The sequence below is a fragment of the Neopsephotus bourkii genome, unplaced genomic scaffold, assembly GCF_033783945.1.
Source record: "Neopsephotus bourkii isolate Nb327-2 ecotype Australia unplaced genomic scaffold, CSIRO-AGI_Nbou_v1 NB_53, whole genome shotgun sequence".
Classification (NCBI taxonomy): Eukaryota; Metazoa; Chordata; class Aves; order Psittaciformes; family Psittacidae; genus Neopsephotus; species Neopsephotus bourkii.
The window spans coordinates 5,518,117-5,538,046 of NW_026900570.1; the positions used below are offsets into that span (position 1 = coordinate 5,518,117).

The following is a 19,930-nucleotide window of genomic DNA, read 5'->3' on the forward strand; positions in this document are numbered from 1 at the left end:
ATATTGCATCCAACAGGCTAGGAAACAGTGTTTTGACGGAGAAATAGATTTTTACATGTTTTCATGTCATATCCTGGTACAAATACAACCTATAATAGGGAGCCTGTAAAAATCTGTGCAGGATTGCTTTTCTCGTATGTTCACAGCATGTGATTGAGTGTAACAAGGAAAGTGCTTGGAGGACAAAAATGTTATTTTAAGACTAACACTGATTAGCTCCCCTGACCCTATAAGAGCAGAATAATAATTTTCATAATACCCATCAAATGGAAAAAACCACTGACCTAAAAGATGTAAAGAAAAAGAAATCAAACCCATACTTATAAAACTTTTCATAAAGGAAATAATAAATTGTTATTTGAACTAGAACTAGATATGTCGAAAATCCTGTATCTACTTTGATGGCACATTGCAATTCACATCATATCACATATGAAGAGAAACAATTCCTAATATTCCGGCTTCACATGAGATTAATGAAAGTGGCAGCTCTGAAGGAAGAGATGTTGTACGGAACAGACTATTTCCTAATGTTTGGGAAACATAAAATATTTGGAGAGAGGGACAGTATTCTGAAAGAACGCAGCCCATAATCCAAAGGATTAGTTATAAAAATTTTGGGAAGTGTTTATAAAATAGGCATTTCAGTGGTATTAATGCAGGAAAAGAAGAAGAGGTACAACATGCTGTTGGTTCATTCAGTAGTGACCATGGAAGCTCTCACTACTGCTTCTAGAATAAAGAGTTAGTATTGATGCACTTAAGAAAAGCCACAACCATGCTGACGTGAATGCCAGTTTCCAGGACTTTGCTGAACACCAGGAAGCATTCTGGGAATAAAACTAAGCTGGAGAATCCTGGGTGGCTGCTGGGTATTTAGGCAATTCAACCCAGATGCCATGTCAGACAGGTCTCCTGAAATCCCTGAGGGAAGAGCAACTAATTCTAGGTATTCTACCAACACAAAGGTAGGATACTGAAGGAGAAGAGTAAGGAGAGATGGACCCTCACCTAATAATGAACCAGAAAAGGAACCCCGCCAAAACCTTTAAAAACCACAAGTCATGCTATGAAAAGTCAGCATTGAAACCCTCTATTACTTAAACACAGGTATCAAAGACCTTAATAAAAATTAAATACGAAGCAGATGCTTTGTGTTTATGAAGAAAAGGGAACGCACACAAAATCTAGGTGCTGGTAATGCAAAAGCCTTTACTTCTATATGGATATGCATGTCTGCAGAGTAGTATGTGCTCGTAATCAAAGTCCCTGAAATAGCTCATCCTGAATCAGTTTATTATTCTTAAATTCGTATTAATAATACAATTGTTGGTCTGTTTGTAACTTCACATCTCTGTCTTCAAAAAGCAAACCTCAAAATGTCCACTGCCAGAATGTACTGAAGCATGTAGAAAAGAGAACAAGTAATGGGAAAGCATAAAAGAACAGTCTAGGTCACTGTGTGATGACATGAATGACATCTTCCCACAGATGCCAGAAGCAATCCACTGCCATTTGACCAAGCAGCGGTATTCCTTCTGGGACTACTCTGAACACGATTTTCATCTCATTGTTTCCACTCCAGTTCTCATTCCATATAAACAAATGCAAAAATATTTGCAATAGTATATGCTGTGAGACTGCACAGTTTTATTTATCGATCATAGATCATGTTGCTTTTTTAACTGTACCACTGACATCTCTGTTATTGTTTTACTAATTTGATATTTAAACATCATGAGATGATCTTGGCAATAGTTAAACAGTCTAAGTCTGCAGATATTCCTTTATATAAATATATACATATGCATGTGTAAGTGTATATTTATATACCCATATATACATACAAATGTAAAAAAAATTAAAACAAACACCCAAGAGGTTCATCCGTATTAGGGTAGGTTATTAATTTGCCATAACAGTATTTATTTGGACAGCTGGATAGTTGACTGGGTGGAATCAGATGTTCCAAAATAATAAAAAATTACCCCATCCATGTACTTTGAAATACCACTAAACCTTGAAAAACAGTTACAGAGAAAGATATTACACTTTTTTCCCTCAAAGCCATTATGCTTCTTTTTTTCCATAGAATGAAAGCAGACTTACCCACATGAACACTCTGTAGGATCTTAAAATGTAACTAGTCTGCTTGCCGTTTTATATTGAAATATTGCACCATGTTCTGCACCTGTCTCAATACTATCTTAAGGTAGTGCACTCACATGTGAAAGCATGGTGACAGCCTGATGTAAATGTGCTGCACCTTTTCTGAAGTCGCAACCCAGCTAAGCTGGGACACCTCCTGTCTCCTCTTTTCCTTGGTTCCCTTTGTTCTTCCTTCTGCTCAGCTACTTTCACATCTGCTCAGCTGGATCATGGCCTTTTGTTGTCTTATTCACTCACTTCCCCTCATCTCTCTCTACTCCTCTCTCCTCCTTCACCAGTTCAGCAAACCTTCCTCCAGCTACCATCCCTTCTCTCCCTGCCATCTTCTGGTTTCACTATGGCAGATGTTGGACAGGGCACGTATAAACATGATGGAGAAATGAGATCAACTAGGATTCTCATAGATGAGGAAGCTTCAAACATGCTCAGTTACAAAGGAGTCTCCAAATTTTTTAGCTATTAAACTGCTATGTGAGACATGCAAACTGAAAAGTCTTTATGAAAACTTGTTTTCATGACTTTTCATTTGAAAGGCAGAGTACCTCTGCACGAAACAAAGAATTGAGCTTCTGCTCCAGGGTGCTGTGACACCAAGGCATTTCAAAGAAAGGCCCTTCGCAATTGAAAAATTGAAAATACATTTCTCCAGCCCTTTACCTGGAAGCATCCTAATGGCTTCAGTCAACATGTTCCAAAAGAATTTTGCTTAAAAAAAAAAGCTTGTCAGGATTAAAGAGCACACTTTGTATGGACAATTCCAAACCAAATAATTAAAACAAGGTATTAATAATGCTAATTAAAAAGGGATTATATAAGCAGATATTTGGGAGAAACTTAGAACAGGCATTGTGGCCAACCATGGTAAAATTAAGGGGATATGACAAAAAGAGCTTGCAATGAATAAATGCATTTTGCTGTATTTACAGCCTTCAAGGTATACACCCTCAGAAGAAAACACAAGTTCAGCAGAATCAGTGTAAGCTTCCCAGCTGTGGCTCATGGACATCGCTGAGTCCCCTCTCTTCATTACCCCCAGGCACTCTTTCTGGCTTGAACTGCTGTATCTGTCTACTAACACTTCCCTAGGATACACGGTTGAATCTTTGAACCAACAATGGATGTGAAAGGTTTTTGATTAGCAATGGTCAGTTTTCTCTACGAATGTATGCTCTGTGGCAACAATTCCCAAACTTAATTTGTTCAAGTGCCACCCGTGGCAGAGATGACTGTGGTGACGGAAGCTTCGGGATACATACACATATAAAGACACGGGAAAAGGCATTTTCATAACTGCTTTGAAGTAGCATACACAACACTAGTGGCATTATAACATAGCTTGGGTTGCATGGACAGGTGGAAAATCAGCAGTTGTTGCCAATGATTGTCAGTGGCCAACACCCGAATGCTTTGAGAGGCTACAAAGACAATCCATCTAGGACTGACAAAGCTGTTCTCTTGGAAAATTTTCCACTCCTGTTGCAGACTGACTCTCATTTGCTGAAATTGCAAGCACATCTTCACATTTTCCAACACAGAAAAGGAGAAACTATATATAACCCACCATACAGCACTATCTTCGTATCCTCAGATTCAGAGCTAACCACAAAAATGTACTCAAAAGCTATGTTCAGTTGTGATTTGTTCTGACACAAGTTTCAAAATGCAGTATAGAGAAAAAATTCAGTTCCCTACCTTTCTTGTAAGTGGCACTTCAATAGGGACCGGGACAACTTCCGCAAGCAGGCAGCCATAAAACGCTACCATGAAAGCAGCAGGATCATTGTTAGGAAATACAAGTGTTACCTGAAACAGAGAGACACATGTTACAAATGTTTTATTCCAGGTTTTAGATAACAATAATTGAGGTTTGTAATAATTTGAGCTCCTTTTTGGAGAGAGATGATTACCAAAACATTCTATGATAACTATTCAAATACCTAATGAAAGATAGATGAGGAATGAGAAGGGATTTATTCTGTTAGGTATTCTTTTTTGAACATTTCCACTTAGGATGTATTTAAATATTTGCATGCTGTATTGTTTCCTACATTGACAACACCTTTCATTTGGTTCTCAATTTACTGATTGCTTTATGGATGGTAATGGAATTAATAGAATTTTACATTCTAATTTAATAATTTGCTTGAAGTCACTGAAACAAAGTGGATCTGTAACCAATTCAGATTACCCAGACTTACCGTGCATTATGTCAATCATTAACACATTCTATTTTGTCTCACTATGCTTTGCCTCATACAACAATCTCATTTAAGGATTGGTCTGCTGTCCTAAGTGTAGAAGTTTCTGTGAACTGTGTGAACACAAATAACTAATAACCTAATGAAGCAAATGCCACATCCAGAGCTGGCCACAGAGCATGTCAACCTAGGCCTGGATTTGCTGAACTTCACAGCTTCAGGGCTAGGGCTAGGGAATTATGTAGATAACAAAATAGCCAAAATAGATCATAGCAAATCACCTGTATGCTCACTAGGTGCCCTTCTTCCCCCACCATGCTGAACTGTGCACTCTACTTCTGCAGCACTGCAAACTATGTCTTAGATCTTTGGGCAAAGGGGAAGGAGAGGTGAGAATGTGGCTTAGAGAGTCCACGACTCTCCCTACAAGGTCAGGGAATACTACTGCTCTCGTACTGGTGAATAACCTCAGTGCCTAGATCCTGTCTACGTTTTTGTTTTGGGTCAGTCAGATGGATGTTCTCAGCTTATGTCTCAAACAGCTGTAAAGCAGCTGGTAACTATCCTGCCTGGTCAAGTGAAACAGCATGTAAAAGGCATGGTGAATGATTTCAAACTTAATTCCTTTGGGATTGCACACAGGATCAGAGCGTATTACTATAACATCTTAAAATTTGCTGTAACTACTTAATAATTCTTGAGTTTTGACTACTTTGACATCCATAGGAGTTCTGGGTTTCAATATCTCAAAGAAAAATCATCACATTCCCATATGCACTCCAGAGTTCAGTTACTGGAGACTGTGTTTTCAGAGTTTTCACAGAGCTTCAAAGGTAGTTACTTTCCATAGATCAACTTGATTTCTTCAAACTAGCAGAAATACAACTAACCTTGTCCCAGTGGGTTCAAAATACCTCTGTTTTTAAGCTGAAGACTAAGTTCATAACTATTAAAGGGAACTTCACAGAAAATACAATCCTACTTCATCTGTATGCTTACACATAATCCAACTGCTGGAGATGGCTGTGCAGAACTTACTGTATGCATTCTACATGCACATACCATAAAGAGCCTCAGGGGAAATAGAAAGAAAGGGATTTTGCTAGGAGCATTGTGGGGATGGTAGAGTTTGCTGAGCCCAGCAAATATCTGAAGGATATCAAAAGATCCCAAAAGACACTTCTAGGATTGCTGGGGTTTGTGTTGGTCTCTGCTTAAATAAAGGCAGTGAAGATTTGGCTGGGAATCTTTGCAAAGGGGCTGACAGAGGTGAAAAAATCCCACTGAAGTCCAGTGGGAATGAGGCATTAACTTCCCCTCCAAAAAACATCAATCACTAACAGACCTGTAGCAAGCAAATAAATAATGTGTGCAAAAGCAAAAAGGGATAAGGCTGAAGGAAAACAAACCATATGGTGCATATTGCCAGATGAGAATCTGGTTATCTAGTAGATATTTCAGAGGGCAAGCTTAATTTCCAAGCAGCTGTCTGGGGTGACACAAGGTTAAATTTCTTAAGTTACTATAGAAGGCAAATGCAGTTTGTCATGTACTGTAATAATACTAGAAACAGGGAATGAAATGCAGGCACATTCATTTATTTTTTTGCTCAGAAAAAGAACCTAATAGGTGATGAAATGGTAGTCATGAAAAACAGAGATTGTATTGATAGAAGATGTTTTGAAAGGGAAAAAGGCCTTTACAAATTTTATACAGCATTAACATAAGGAAATAATTACATCATCATTTAGAAAAGACCAGAAATATATGCCTGTATTTCATTTCAAAACTACTTTTAAGTGTTGTCACACAGATACATTAGTTAGAATAAAAAGCCACCTTCAAAGAGGTCAGAGAGCTTTTAAGTTATTACAACAGGGGCATAACAGACAGGATAACAGCCTAGAACATCGGAAGTACAGCAACACCTCATCTTCAACATGAAGTTGCTTCAAATGATCATGTTTCTGCTACACAGGGATGCTAGGCAAGATGTTTTTACAATGTAAAGCATATGCTTTCAGCACTCAGCTATAAACATTTTTCACTGTAATTTAGGTGGATTTATTTTAGAAGAGCTGCAATTTGTTCTTTCTTTACATGTCCTGTACTGGCCAAATTTCCAGCTTTCAGCCTGAATCATCTACAAAATCTTTCTTAATGTTAGGAGATGCCAGTGACTGATGCAGTAAACAAATACAAAGATGGGAGGTAGCACACAATAGATAAGGAGAGATGCACATTGCCCACAAGTGAAATTTATTCTTTTTGGAGCTTTCTGGGTGGATTGTTATGATATGTACACTTGAACAACTTGTTTCTTCTGCTGTTGCTTAGAGACACACTTGCAAGTCAAGTAAGAGATTCTTCAGATCCTATTCCTGGCTGAATGCCATTGTAGGAAACAGATTAAAGATCTAGAGATCCTTTAGTTAAATTTTTTATGATTAATTTCAAAAAAGAAACATAGGAAGGAGTGTCAAGTTTAATTTATTTTTTTTTTCCTTTCTTCTTCTCAGACGCAATATTGCATGCTCTCATTTTGAAGCCCTGTGAAAAGTGTAATGCAGACAGACATGTTTCTCACATGTGGCACAAGAGAACCAAGTGAACCATCAGTTCGAGAATTGCTATCAAACCCTGGAGAATCTCACCCTCGCAACTCTACGCACTAAGGCAGGACTAAAATCTGCATTTCTGATTATTTTTTTCAGGAATATCCATTCCATGGTATAAAGTTATCCTGGAATGGGACCTTAATGGGATGGCAGAGAAAAGGAACAGCAGGCTAGGTCAATCTTGACAGAAAAAGGTGGTAGGTTTATAAGTACATCATTACCAAAACCATAGGATGTTCTTGTCTGCATTTAATGACTTCAAGTGTTACCTCTAACCCTTGCTCTCTGTAGACTTTATTCACTCACCTAGATTCAGTCTCTAGCACTAACTGCATCAGTCACAAAACAGGAATGGAAATGTTTGCCACGTTATCAGTCAGCATAATTTATTTATTTAACTGGTTGCCAAAATGTGCTTACTATGCTTGCCTATGCCCTCCACAATGCTTCTCTTGTTTCTACCATCTCAACAACTACAAAGTCATTAGTAAGTTTTTTACCCATGTGACACCTTCAGGCTCCATAAGCAAGATTCTGCCAGACTGCTGTTCTATGTCCAAAAATCACTTTTCATGGGAAAGTTTACTGTTGATGTTGCCAAAACTTCACGCTACTATTCAGCAAGTACCAGTCCATGTTATCTATTATGCAATTCAAAACATCTGTCTGAATGATCTGTCATTTTCTGAGTAAAAGGCACATTTCACCCCCCCCAACATTCCATTTCATTAATTTCCTCTGAGAACCCCAAATACTTCATTTTCTCTTCTTCAGTGTGGGATCTGAATTACTAGCAATTAAAACCAGTTGAGATACTCACCCTGTCTCCAGGTCGTACCATTGGTTCCTGTTTTGTGCCTAATTTATGTAGTATATTGTAAGCAACCTTCATACTTCTGGTCCAAAGTTTGCCTATTAACATAAAAAATGTGAAATTAATTTAAAAATTCTTCTTATGTTTTACAAGATTTTTAAAGAGAAAGAATACCTGAGCAGTGAAAAAACAGAGTAGCAGGAACATTCCTATTAGTTGTCCATCTACTGGGACTAGCGCAAATATTTAAATACTTATCAGAAGCTTTCTTTGAACTTCTTTTTTCAAGACAACAGCATTTAAAGAAAAAAAAGAAAAGTAAATAAAAAAAAGTAAGTACAGTTCTCTTCATGGCAGAAGTTTCTTACTTTGGAGAAAACAGAACCTTGACTCAAAAAGTTAACCACTAGAAGTGGCTGGAACATCATCAAGTCCAGGCATTATCCTAATACCCTTAGCTGTAGCAAGCCCAACAGGTCACATTTCAGCCCAGACTGAACTCCAAGGGTGTTACACAAGCTTCATGATGACACTTCTCTCACACCAAGCCACCAAGGGAAACAGGAAAGGAGTCCCAAGAAGCAAAGAAAAAAACCCCAACAAATACAAAACACTCCACAGCCAAAGGGGCACACTGAAGCAGCAGGGACCCTTCAATCTTTAGCACATCTATACATCTGTGTTTCAGTTTTAATTCTGGGCCTTCTTCCATTTAACTTGGCTTTTTCTTCTCAGTTTCATTTCACTTCCCCATATACCCTTCCATCTTACCGTCTCTCTTATCCCTTACTTCACATCTCTCCAGCTCCATGCTCAGCAAACCCTTACCAAGGCCTCACCCCAATATTCTTTAAAGAAAAAATTATCTCTCTCATCAAGACATCACTGGCCATGTTATATGCCTTTCATTAATCCTTCAAGTGATGGGCATCTTCCAACTACACAAGCCCTCTCAGATGTCCTTTGTTTAGACATCTTGTTACTTCCATTTGAACAACAGTGAACGTAATAGCTGTCATTCTTGGCTGGCCTCTAGGTACTGTCTTTAAGCAGTATTCAATCTGACAGTAACAAATCTTTAATTCATGCCCACCAATAACCTAAACAGTAATAGGTTCTGACAACAGATTACCTATGGGGTTCAGGTTCCCAAACATACAATATTGCTATTTATAACTAAGCCAAGCAGTTACAAGAAGTTTCTCTGCATCCTGGTTATAAAATGCAATATTACCGAATTATTTTAAAGTTCAAATCTGATGTAAATATGAAGTAAGATGAGAAGGCCAGATTTTTCTTTTCTTCCTCTTAATTGAAGTTGGAAGGGTCACTGCTACTTGTTACTGAGAAACTACTAAATGCAATGACTTCTTGTGAAAACTGTAATATTGGATGGTCAGATTACGCTTTGTAAAGTTTAAATTTATTTAAAATTCCTCCAGTATTTGCATGCTGAACTGCTTCAGTACTCAGAAATAAACATGACTCAATTCTGCTTCACTGGAAACTCAGCATGAATACAGGAGTATATCTGCAGGATTAACCCTCACAGCACTATGGCAGAACTACCTGCATTTGAGGAAAGAAAGCCTTTAAAAGCATTCCAGCTACTACAGACAACACTTGAACTTGACAAGTGAGTGGGATAAAACCAAGAATGCCCTAGGAAAGAGAAAATTCTTTTTCTTAAAGATTTCAAACATTGAAGTTTCAATGGCAATAAACTTAAAAGAGCAATTAGTAATGATATAGAAAATTGGAAAAAGGAAATCAAAAGCCTGGCTAAAGTTCTGAATGGCAAGAAAGAACCGTCTTTACACAAAACACTTTCAAGCTTGAAATGAACACTGAATTTTAATTCCTTTTCTGAGAGACATAAGGGGCTGCTGTAAAAAGTTCTCTCTGAGCGACACAGATTAGATCTGTTACAAGTCTCAAATTTGCATTTGTGACATATTCACACTAATTTTTTTGTCTGTCAAATGTGCCATCTTACAAACCTTCTTCCAAGTCTAATGGCTATTCATGTTACATTCTTTTAGATGTACCCAGGTATGTAGTACATCTCCACATAAGAGATCTGAGTAAATGGAGAAATAAAGTTCTCTCAAAGACTAAGAAAATTTGAATGGGTACTTTCTAGTAAAGTTTTAAATAATTAAGTCTTTAAATACCTTTTGTCATGATGCTCTTTTATTGCTGAAATTTACTTCAGCTTCTGAACCAAGAGCATATAAGGCTGCCTCCCTAATCCCCACCTCTCTGTTCAAACACATTTTGAGCTACACAAAAAATTCCTATAATATTTTCTATCATTCATAAAAGACTTGAATTTTCTGTCACCACAGAGCCCTCTATTGCTCTGTTTACTGGTGCAATACCAAACTGTGTTAATTAGCTGAGCTAACTGCACATGAATATGGGTATGAAACTGTGGAAAACTGGAACAAAGAGGCTAGTTTGCATTCAGCTGGGATGGAGCTGGAATATACAGTCCCTCTTCCAGTCCCTAAATGCTCCATGACTTCACCCCTCACAGGCCTTGCCTGCCCCAGCTGCTGCTGCTCCAATGTGGGCAGAGCCCATGAGGATCCTCCCATGCAGGCAAAGCAAAGTCCATGCAGATCTTGACCTGGATGCTGTTCAACAGGAAGCCTGCATTTTTTCTTCCAGGGTATATAGCCGTGTTCCAAAAAAAGAAATAAAAAAAAAAAAAAGGGCTACAAAAGGAGCATTAAGGCAGAAGCTGGAGCTGGGAATGCACAAAGGATCAGGGACAGATCTGTGGGGCACAAGCTTCTGACCAGGGGTGGACTGAACCATGTGTTTATTTTGCCACCTCGGCTGTCTGCCCCTCCCAGCATCATGGAGAAACACAAAGGACCTGACGACTGCAGGATAAAAGCCCTCAGTAATGGAGGATGTTACAGAGAAGGAAATCTTTGAAGTATTTCCTTCCTTGGTTCTGCCTAGGTTGCAATGCAGTGTAATTCTTACTTCGCAGACTTGAGGGATTAGACGCTGCTGGGAAAAAGCTGATTGCTGAAACGTCGCCCACAAATCCCGATGTTGTGACCTTGGCGTGACCTCCACGTGGTGCCACATCTGCTCAGCGGGAGAGGGAGGCCTTGATGAGGAGGCCAGCTGTGCTTCATCCAAGGCTTTTGCTCTGAGACAGGGCTTAGTGCCACCGCACCGATTCTTGTGCAGGGTCAACTGTCTTCGTTACACAGGCTACAGAGGAAAACTGGCTGTCTGGGGCTGCTGAGGTTACGCCTCATTGTCCAGAATGCAATGAAGCACCAGACCTCCTCAGGTAAACACAGTGCCACTAATCTTCTAATAGGTTGGCTTGAAGACAGGAGAGCCAATGTAGGAAACAAAAGCAAGTGTCATTTAGTGGCGAGAAAGCTGCTCAGTGCCAGTGAGTGTTTCAGCTCTGTGCTCCTTTTTTCCAGCCATGCCGCCACAGCAGAAAGCTGCCCTCAGTTCTGCCTGCAGCCTGGCAGAGCCTATGCTGCTGGGTGCAGGAAACTCAAGCAGCACTCCTGCTTCCTCACCGGTTCCCCAGGTAAAGAACAGGCCCTGTGATCCCTCCTCTTCTTCGCCTTCCTGCTCACATCCCCACTGCAGCAGGGCTCTTTTGAACAGCACTCCTTCCTGCCTCACCAGGGACAGGACTGCCAGGTTCTGATCTGCTCACCAGCCATACATGAGCAGCTAGCTACTTTCTTACATTCAGAAATGGTAAGTCAGCTACAGAGATAAGTCATTAGTGAGAAATCCAACTGTCCAGTGGTTTTTCAGGCACAAGGGCACCCTCCAGAATACCATCCATGTTGCATCTTCCTCAGCCAGTTCTGTCACTTGCCCATAGAGTTGCTGCCAGACTTGCATGCCCAGCGGTGTGTTTACGCAGGGAGGACTTTAACACTTGTCACATGCTTGCAAACTGAGCTGAGTGTTCCCACTGCCCAGCAGGTATCAGTAAGTACTGCTACACCTCTGAATCTGAGCCACATCCAGCAGATATCATTCGCAAATACTCTTGGTAGAACAGGAGGGAAAACAGTATCTCACTTTCTGACAGCTGCGACAAACACTCTTAACACCTGTTTGGGGCAAGTCCCTTTTCTTTTGCGGTTGGAAATTTGATTTAGTTGAATAGTAGCAACTCTACACCAGCAACCACCTATTTTACATTTCACTTGTATTCGATCTTGTTCTTTTTTAAACAGTCTATTCAGAGGGTAGTACCTTTTACCAACTAAAATTAGCAAGCCTGAGGGAGTTAGTAGCTGATACCATCTGATAAGCAACACTTTATGAGGGTAAAGGAAACCACCAGGTCTCAAAACCCACACAAAAAGGGATCAGCTAACAAAAATGAGATGCTTTTCACACGGCACTGAATTAAATTCCCTTTTTCTTCCTTTGCAAGTCTGTAAAAGGACTATTGGTTTATGTTGAATGTAAAGAAGGTTATAAGAGAAAAGCTGTATCAGGGAGAAAACTCAGAGAGAAAACAAACCACAATCAACTTCCTTATCGTCAGGCTGCTTTTCAGAACCACACAGCACTAACTCAACAAAGCCAAACCAGTGGTTGCTTACCAATTTCCATGCACAGCAACTGTGAGACTGCCAAGGTTTAACTGCAAATAATTTTGTCAAACATTCATTTTCTCAACATCACAGTAGAACAGTTCTTATACGAAATAGGAATGAGTATTTACTAAATCTGGTGAAAGTGGCAAACTTCCTAATGCTATGCAGGTAAAGGGGCACTTTTTTCTGCTTTGCAAAATAATAGTCACAGTTCTGCTGATCTGTTAACCCCTTCTTCATACACTCTTTAAATTCATCCTGAGCATTAAATGAAGCTGTCTTGGGATAAAAATCCAAAGAAAAAGAATAAAAGTGTTCTGCTGCAGAGCATAAAAAATTCCAGACGTACTCAGAATAGAGGTAACTGCCATTATAGAGCTCAATACTCCACTTGTAATCATAGAATGTAATATAGATTTTTAAAAGCAGTGTTATGCCTTTTAATTAAGGAAATAAAGGTTAAAGTATTAAACAATCACAAGATTGATATCTATTTAGGGACTTGAACCATGACTACCCACACATCTGCAAGCAAGCACTGAGTTATTTCCGAGATAACGACAGTCTGGTTATGTGGCTACTTTGTTAGAAGATTCTTGATTCCCTCTCTCTCCTCCTGGTAACTGCGAAATCCCTGGCCTAGGAGATTCTTGCAGCAAGAGGACATGGGAGCTGCAGGTCACCCACCAGCTGCAGCATGGCCATGGCTTGGGGTTAGCTATTTTCAGTCTGTTGTTAAGTTTCAGCCGTCTCAGGGTATCGCCACTATAAGCTACATCACTTCTGCTAAGGCAGCATGACTTTGGCCTCAAAATATCTGATTACAGAAAGTGTTAGATAAAGGAAAGGAGATTATCAGAATCAGATGTAGTTAACTGTTATCCGTTCTGTTGTTTTAAATAATGGTTACAGTAAGAAAGCTCAAAACCTCCTCATTCCCAAATTACTTTCAGGTTTTTACTTTTTCCCCCTGACTTTCTATCTTCTTAGAATAATCATTTTAAGTAAGAAAAGTAACTGTGATAGCATAAGTACTACATAGGATTTAACTGCCCTTTATTCATGTTTCTCCTCTAAGAAATCACCGAGTGCTTCATTATTAATGCCACCAATGCCAAGACCAGATGTCTGACTACTCTGATTAACTTTGCCTGAGCCAGAAATTGTCTTCCTATTTCTCAAAGCACATATTAGGTTTTTAGTCAGAATTCAGACTTGCATAATATCCAATAAAGACATACTTCATTCCCATACCTCAGACATTACCATTTATGCATATTCAATGATTTGATTTACAACTAAGATGTTCTCCACTAAACCAAGTTCCCAGAGGAACAAAATATTTGAGAAATAAGTAACATTCATAGTGGTTCATTCACTAGAAAGAGTTTAAGAGTTCTGAGTACATTAAATAAAGATTACAAGTGGGGCACTGAGAAGAACTTCAAGAATTGAGGCAAAGAGCTTCAAAAACTTGTGTGGAAAAGAAAAAAAATCAAGCCTAGAAGGGCAGTTATTTATTTCTTCTATCTGCAGTAATCTGAGACACATGGAGGTAAACAGTCCTGACATGCTATGAAGACAAAAACTCATAAAACACGCTGAAAAAGACACAGGAGATACAAAGCATTACAAATTAGATACTGCAGAGGAATGGGGATGCAGAGATGATTTTAAGCAACAGCTGAAAGAGTTATTTCTTTAAACTTTTTGGCATTTATGGTCGAATAGCAGATCATGATCTAGAGCACTCACCACTTAAATCCACACTAACTGGATCATATCCATATCAGCCACTGTTAGGGAGGGAAACACATTCCAGTGAATCACACAAAGTGGTCTTACCAGACCAATCTACTGCTGTCTGACAGTGCATGTCATAGCTTGGCCATTGGTCTGACCACTCTCAGATGTCTCTGGACAGGACAGCAAAAGAATTGTGAGGAAGGCTTTGGAGAAGGAGAGTTTTGTGGCCTCTCAGCTCCTTTTCAGTAAGCAAGGCAAGCAACGGGAAGTAAGAAAGCATCCTGGAGAGACGCAACAGGCCAACACTGCATTTTTCAGGGCCAGAGAGAGCCTGCTGTAAGAATCAAGACTAAGGGGAAGATGGGACGAGCTTTCACCACATAAATGCAGCAAGGTCTGCATTTGAAAACTTTTGCTCCCAACATAACCTCCAAGGTTTGGCCACAAAGATGATCTGAGCACTTTGGATGCCGGAGCATCTGAGGTGCTCCAGCCCTAGGGTGAAGACAGGCTGAGACAGTTGGGGCTGTTCAGCCTGGAGAAGGCTCTGGGAAGAACTTAGAGCAGCTTCCAGTGCCTAACGGGGACCTACAAGAAAGCTGGAGAGGAACTTTTTACAAGGCCATGTATTGATGGAACAAGGGAAAATGGTTTTAAGCTGAGAAAAGTTAGATTTAGATTAGATATTAGGACAAAAATTCTTTACTGTGAGGGTTGTGGAGCACTGGCACAGGTTGCTCAGAGAAGCTGTGGCTGCCCCATCCCTGGCAGTGCTCAAGGCCAGGTTGGATGGGGCTTTGATCAACCTGGTCTAGTGGAAGGTGTCCCTGCCCATGGCAGGGGGTTGGACTTAGATGAGCTTTAAGGTGCTTTCCAATCCAAACCATTCTGCATTTCTATGCTGGACATTTCCCATGAAGAAGAAAGTCAGCTTGAAAGCTAACTAGCACAGAAGAATTCACTAAATCCCTTAGGAAATGGCTTGGTTTGTAATTTCTTTTCTCTATGAAAGAAGTGGAAAAAAAGGCAAAAAAAAGCAATTTTTTTTTTTTTCCTGACCTCAGGAAACTACTGAAAGGCAACAGTAAATACCAGTGCTGGTAAGTGAAAGTAATGAAAACACGAATTTTAGTCCCGTTTTTCACAGGATTTCAACAATTTAGAAGAGGGGTTTGGAAACGTTACAACAGAGAAGCAGGCTAGGTGGCTCTGTGAGCCATGTGGATGAGTTCCTAAGGTTGATTTGCTCAGCCTACAGCCCTCCAGGCAAAGCAGGACATATGCTGAGGCTCTCTGGACAGAATCCCATATTCAGAAAAACTGTCTGATTCTTACGAACATCTTAATTTCCTTTCCTGTCCTATTTATTCAGGGCATTCAGTAGATGATATGAATTGCTCTACTGCAAACATGTAATTGCAAACTTTAAGATTTTTCTCTACTTCCAAGTAAATGTCCTTGAGGAAGTAAACCACTGATCAATGGTGAATCATATGTTTGCCCCCTGATTTAAGTAACTTCTTAACTCTGAGGTAACTGAACGGAAAATGCTTCATGCATGACCTTCAGTTGCAAAAGTTCTGTTATGCTTTAAAAGCCTTTAACTCTATTTGCAATGCCAAACTTGCAGCAGACATCTTTTTAGCCAGGGACCATAACTCAGTCTAACTTGTGAATGGAAAGGAGCATTCAGCACTAAACAAAACAGAAAGACCTCTATATCACAGCATCATTCTTTGCACAGAACTCTAGGTCCCTGAGAAGGTAGAAATAAAACAAGGAAAATAATTTTTCATATCTGTATCAATAATACACAGAAGTGTTCCAACTTGCTTTCAAAGTCTGACAGTTATTTGTAATAATTCCGCTGAACATCTCCCAAATGCCCCTTGAACATCTCAAAATTAGAAGCTGTATGAGAGACTTTCGTCAGGGATATCCTTATGTTTATTTTTATTCGGCCTTTCTTGGTTGCAATATATGTCAGACATTACATACTGAACTGTATCAACATACTGAAGATGACACTGAAATACATCTTGGCAAATCTGTTTCAGGGATATATATTTGCTAGCTGTACAACTACATGTCAGGAGGAATAATTCAAATCACTTACTACAGTGTCTGTAGAACATGATAAAACTCCTATTTTAACTTCTTCATGAAGCTGTAGAATATTGTATACCAGGCTCTGCTTTTGCAAAAAAAAGCTTGAAAAATATCCAGAGGCAATGGATATAGACATGAATCTTCAGGAAAATCTGCCCTAGGATGTATGTCTATTTAAAAGGTGTTTTTAATTAATAGTCTGTGATTCCATGGGTGTATCTACTCAGCTCTTTTCCTATTTGTGAAATAAGTATTTCTATAATACCTCAGCAAACCATTATCAGACACCAACAGCTTCAGAACTGTCCTACCCTACTCAGAAATGGAACAGATGCATCATTACAGGGCTTCTTTTTCACTGTATATCTACACATTTACCATAAACAGAGGCACTGTCTGAAATATATAAAAGCACGAGGAGTGTGAAGAGTGCTTACCGTAAGTGAGAATATACAGTGGTTTTCCATTAGTATCCATAGTGGTTAGGCAAGGAGCTTTCGGTGAGATGGTCCCCCATCGCTGCAAAGCTGCTTCCAGAGAAGGCGGCCAATTTGTAACCACACCTAATTGTTCCCCACGCATAGCCAACATCTGAGCTCCTTCTGGCTTTGGCTGGTTTGGATCTGGCTGTTGAACTTATGATTATGAAAAGATATAGTTACCATGTAAATTCTATACCTTGGGTACACCTGTGTAACCAAGAGAACAAGTTACCTTTGCAAACTATCCTGAAAATAATAACAATAGAGGTATTGAGAAGTAACAGAGAAATGTAAGAGAATAATTAACTTTAACAGAGATGAAGCAACTGAAACATCTCAGGAATGCATGTGCTTATCCTTACACTAGTTCTACAAGCAGAGAAAGAAACTGCTGAGGCAGCATGCTTATATTTATCTTCAAAATAATCCACGTGTCTTCACTCCTGAAGAGAGATGGAGACTACTTTTTCCTGGCAAAAGTGCCATAATGAGATGAACTACTGAAAAAATGTACTTTAACAAGTCATCGGTAACAGACCAATTTAAGTCATGTTCTGTTACAGTGCGTTCTTATAAACGACTGTGAAGACTATTTAAATCTCCAGATCTTGGCAAGTCTCGATTCTAAAAGCACTGGCCTCCTTAAAAAAATTCCATTTCTTGACTTTATCTTTGATTCTACCTTACATGGAGCAAATTTTTTCAGTGCTTCTCTGTTACACAAAGGATGTACAAAAAAAATTAACACGCTCCCTCACTGACAGTTTGTCTCGTATTGGTGTTTAAAAGCAATGGCTGTAACCCACAGCTGAATGTTGTCAAAGCAAAGCTTCCCTCCACTCTCTTCTGTCTTTTCTTTGCAAGCAGAACCAGGAGCTGAGCAAACAAGACAGACTTTTGACTCTACAGCACTACGTCCAAGCTCCCTGAAAGCAGATTCCACAGAATACTGGTGTTTTTTGATAAAAGGGTTTTGTTACTGGGAGGGCTTACATAGCTTTCTAAAAAGTCTATGTGTGAGACAAGCATTACAGAGTTTAAATGAGAGAACCCCAAACCTTTTGAAAAACAGTCATTTTACCTTCTAACAATTCCTCAAAGTCATCTACAAAGAATTCTCGTAATGGTGGTCGTTTGGGCCGTTTTAGTGTATTGACCAGCTGCTGAATCTTTGCTGACACTCTGCTGCTCACTGGTACTCCTGCAGGACAGGGATCAATGGAGACATCAGTCAACTGCTATGCTGAATGCCACCAGACATTAAGTGGGGTAAGAAAAAGTCTAGGACTGCAAGGTGATCACAACTACAGTTTCATGCCATGATGAGACTCAAGTATTCAACATCAAGACATTAAGATCATTTCAGCAAAAGGAACAACAACACCTAGTTTAAATAAAAACAATGAAACAATGTCAGAGTGAGCTTGCAAAATTACAGGGTAAACAGCACACAGACTGAGGGAGAGAAGCACAGCGAAGAAACCCTCCCTACAGCAATGTCAGTAACATTAGAGAACTCTTCCAGGTGGCATTGGCAATGGTAACTGAGAAGACAGGCACTGGCTCTCCCCATGATCACTGGTCATACCAATGATGTCTGAGTAGGATGTAGCTCAGCAAAGAGTGTAGGTCATGAGCTCATCATTTATTCTGGGTTGCTCCTTACCCTGTAATGGACATCTGTCCAGTATCCATCTTGAACATGGTTTATATCCTTGTATTACTTCACCATGACCCTGTATTCTCTGAATGTCCCTACAGCTGATCCCACCAACCAGCAATCTCCAAAGGGAGCATGCTTGCCCGTACAGCATTTGGAAAAACACAATTTTGAAAAGGAGCATGTGGCAAGGGGCATTTTTATTATATAAGCCCATCAATCAGCCCTCTTCCTTTTCCCTAGTCGAGTGCAAAGTGTCTGCGACATTCACGTTGTCTGTTCCAGAGTGAATAGAGCTTTCTGTCACCACACTGCAGGAATTTCAACTTCCTACCCTTTCATAAGGTTGACTCCAAAACTTTTAACAAGTGTTTTTTTAGAACCGACACTACTAAGTCTATATGCGATACACTTAGTCAACAATTCCAAACCCTACCGAAATATGGTTTAATAAGTTTTAGAAAAGAGGAGCAGTAAATAAGGGTTTACAAATAACTGTTTTTCAAAAAAAACCAAACCAGAAAATAAAACTTAAAACACATCACTTTTCAAGATGTAGCCATCTTAGCATGTGACTTTCTTTGCCATTTACAAAACAGATAGCTGTAACCAGGCAGCATGACAAAAGAAGATCTAGAGATTCACTGGTTTCTTTTGCCAAACAATTTCTACAGGGAGTCAGCTCTTCTTATTAAGAAATATTTCTCTATGCAAGTTTCATTTATACCAGTTCATTTTAGGCTTGTAAAGATGCTGCAACTTTGTACGTGTTTGTACGTGAAAAGTGCCCAGAAAGAAAAAACAATGAGCAAATGTATACAGTAACCACCAAAAAGATTATGATACTCAAACCCAACCCAGTCTGGTTTTGTGACATACCATCACCAGTCTCCATAAGTTCAGCATTTCCATACTTTGGTGCCACCCGCGCCGTTGATCCTTGTGGTCTTTCTACTTGTATTGAGTGCTCTGAGGTGTAAGTAGTAACATCTGGAGGGGCAGAATGATTTTCTGTGAAAAATAAGTTAGAAGGTTTAACTGTGTACCTCTAGTGGTGAATGGCAGAAAAGCAAAGGGGAGAGGAAAGGATGCCATTTTATTTCCCCTCACCCCAAAATCTGAACAGGCATTAAAGTCAATGCACAAAATGAATGTATACAACAATAATGTACAGCATGATTTTAATAAATAAAGTTTGCACTGATTAAAACAGAGGCTGTATGTCTGCAATCATATAAGCAATAGGCTAAAAAACCCCATAAATTACAAAATTAGGTTTTAGGTTCTCCGCTGACATTTAATTTTATACTAATTAAAAGCCTGTGAACAGTCTCAAATAGAAAAGACCCAGGCAAATATACTTCTGATAGATTACTGTGTTTCTTTTTCTAAATAAAAAGAACACAGCATGCTGTCAATCACTTGCAAGTGGCAATGCTTATCACTTCTATAACCTCTGTATTTTGACTATGCCAATTTTAGTTAAGAAAGGAACTTGCTAGCATATGAGTTAAAAATCAATCATAG

The 19,930-nt window shown here is 39.4% G+C and overlaps 1 protein-coding gene across 4 annotated transcripts in view; it reads right to left on the reverse strand.

The window, feature by feature from the left end:
* The window catches only part of DIP2C (disco interacting protein 2 homolog C), a 319,660-nt gene that overhangs the window by 89,906 nt on the left and 209,824 nt on the right, over positions 1–19,930 (reverse strand). For all 4 annotated transcript variants that reach the window (XM_061349614.1, XM_061349630.1, XM_061349622.1 and 1 more), the window contains 5 exons: positions 19,283–19,414; positions 17,825–17,944; positions 16,699–16,896; positions 7,806–7,897; positions 3,862–3,972 (listed from right to left, as the gene is read on the reverse strand). In XM_061349614.1, coding sequence (XP_061205598.1) covers positions 3,862–3,972; positions 7,806–7,897; positions 16,699–16,896; positions 17,825–17,944; positions 19,283–19,414 — 653 coding nt within the window. The remainder of the gene's footprint in view (positions 1–3,861; positions 3,973–7,805; positions 7,898–16,698; positions 16,897–17,824; positions 17,945–19,282; positions 19,415–19,930) is intronic.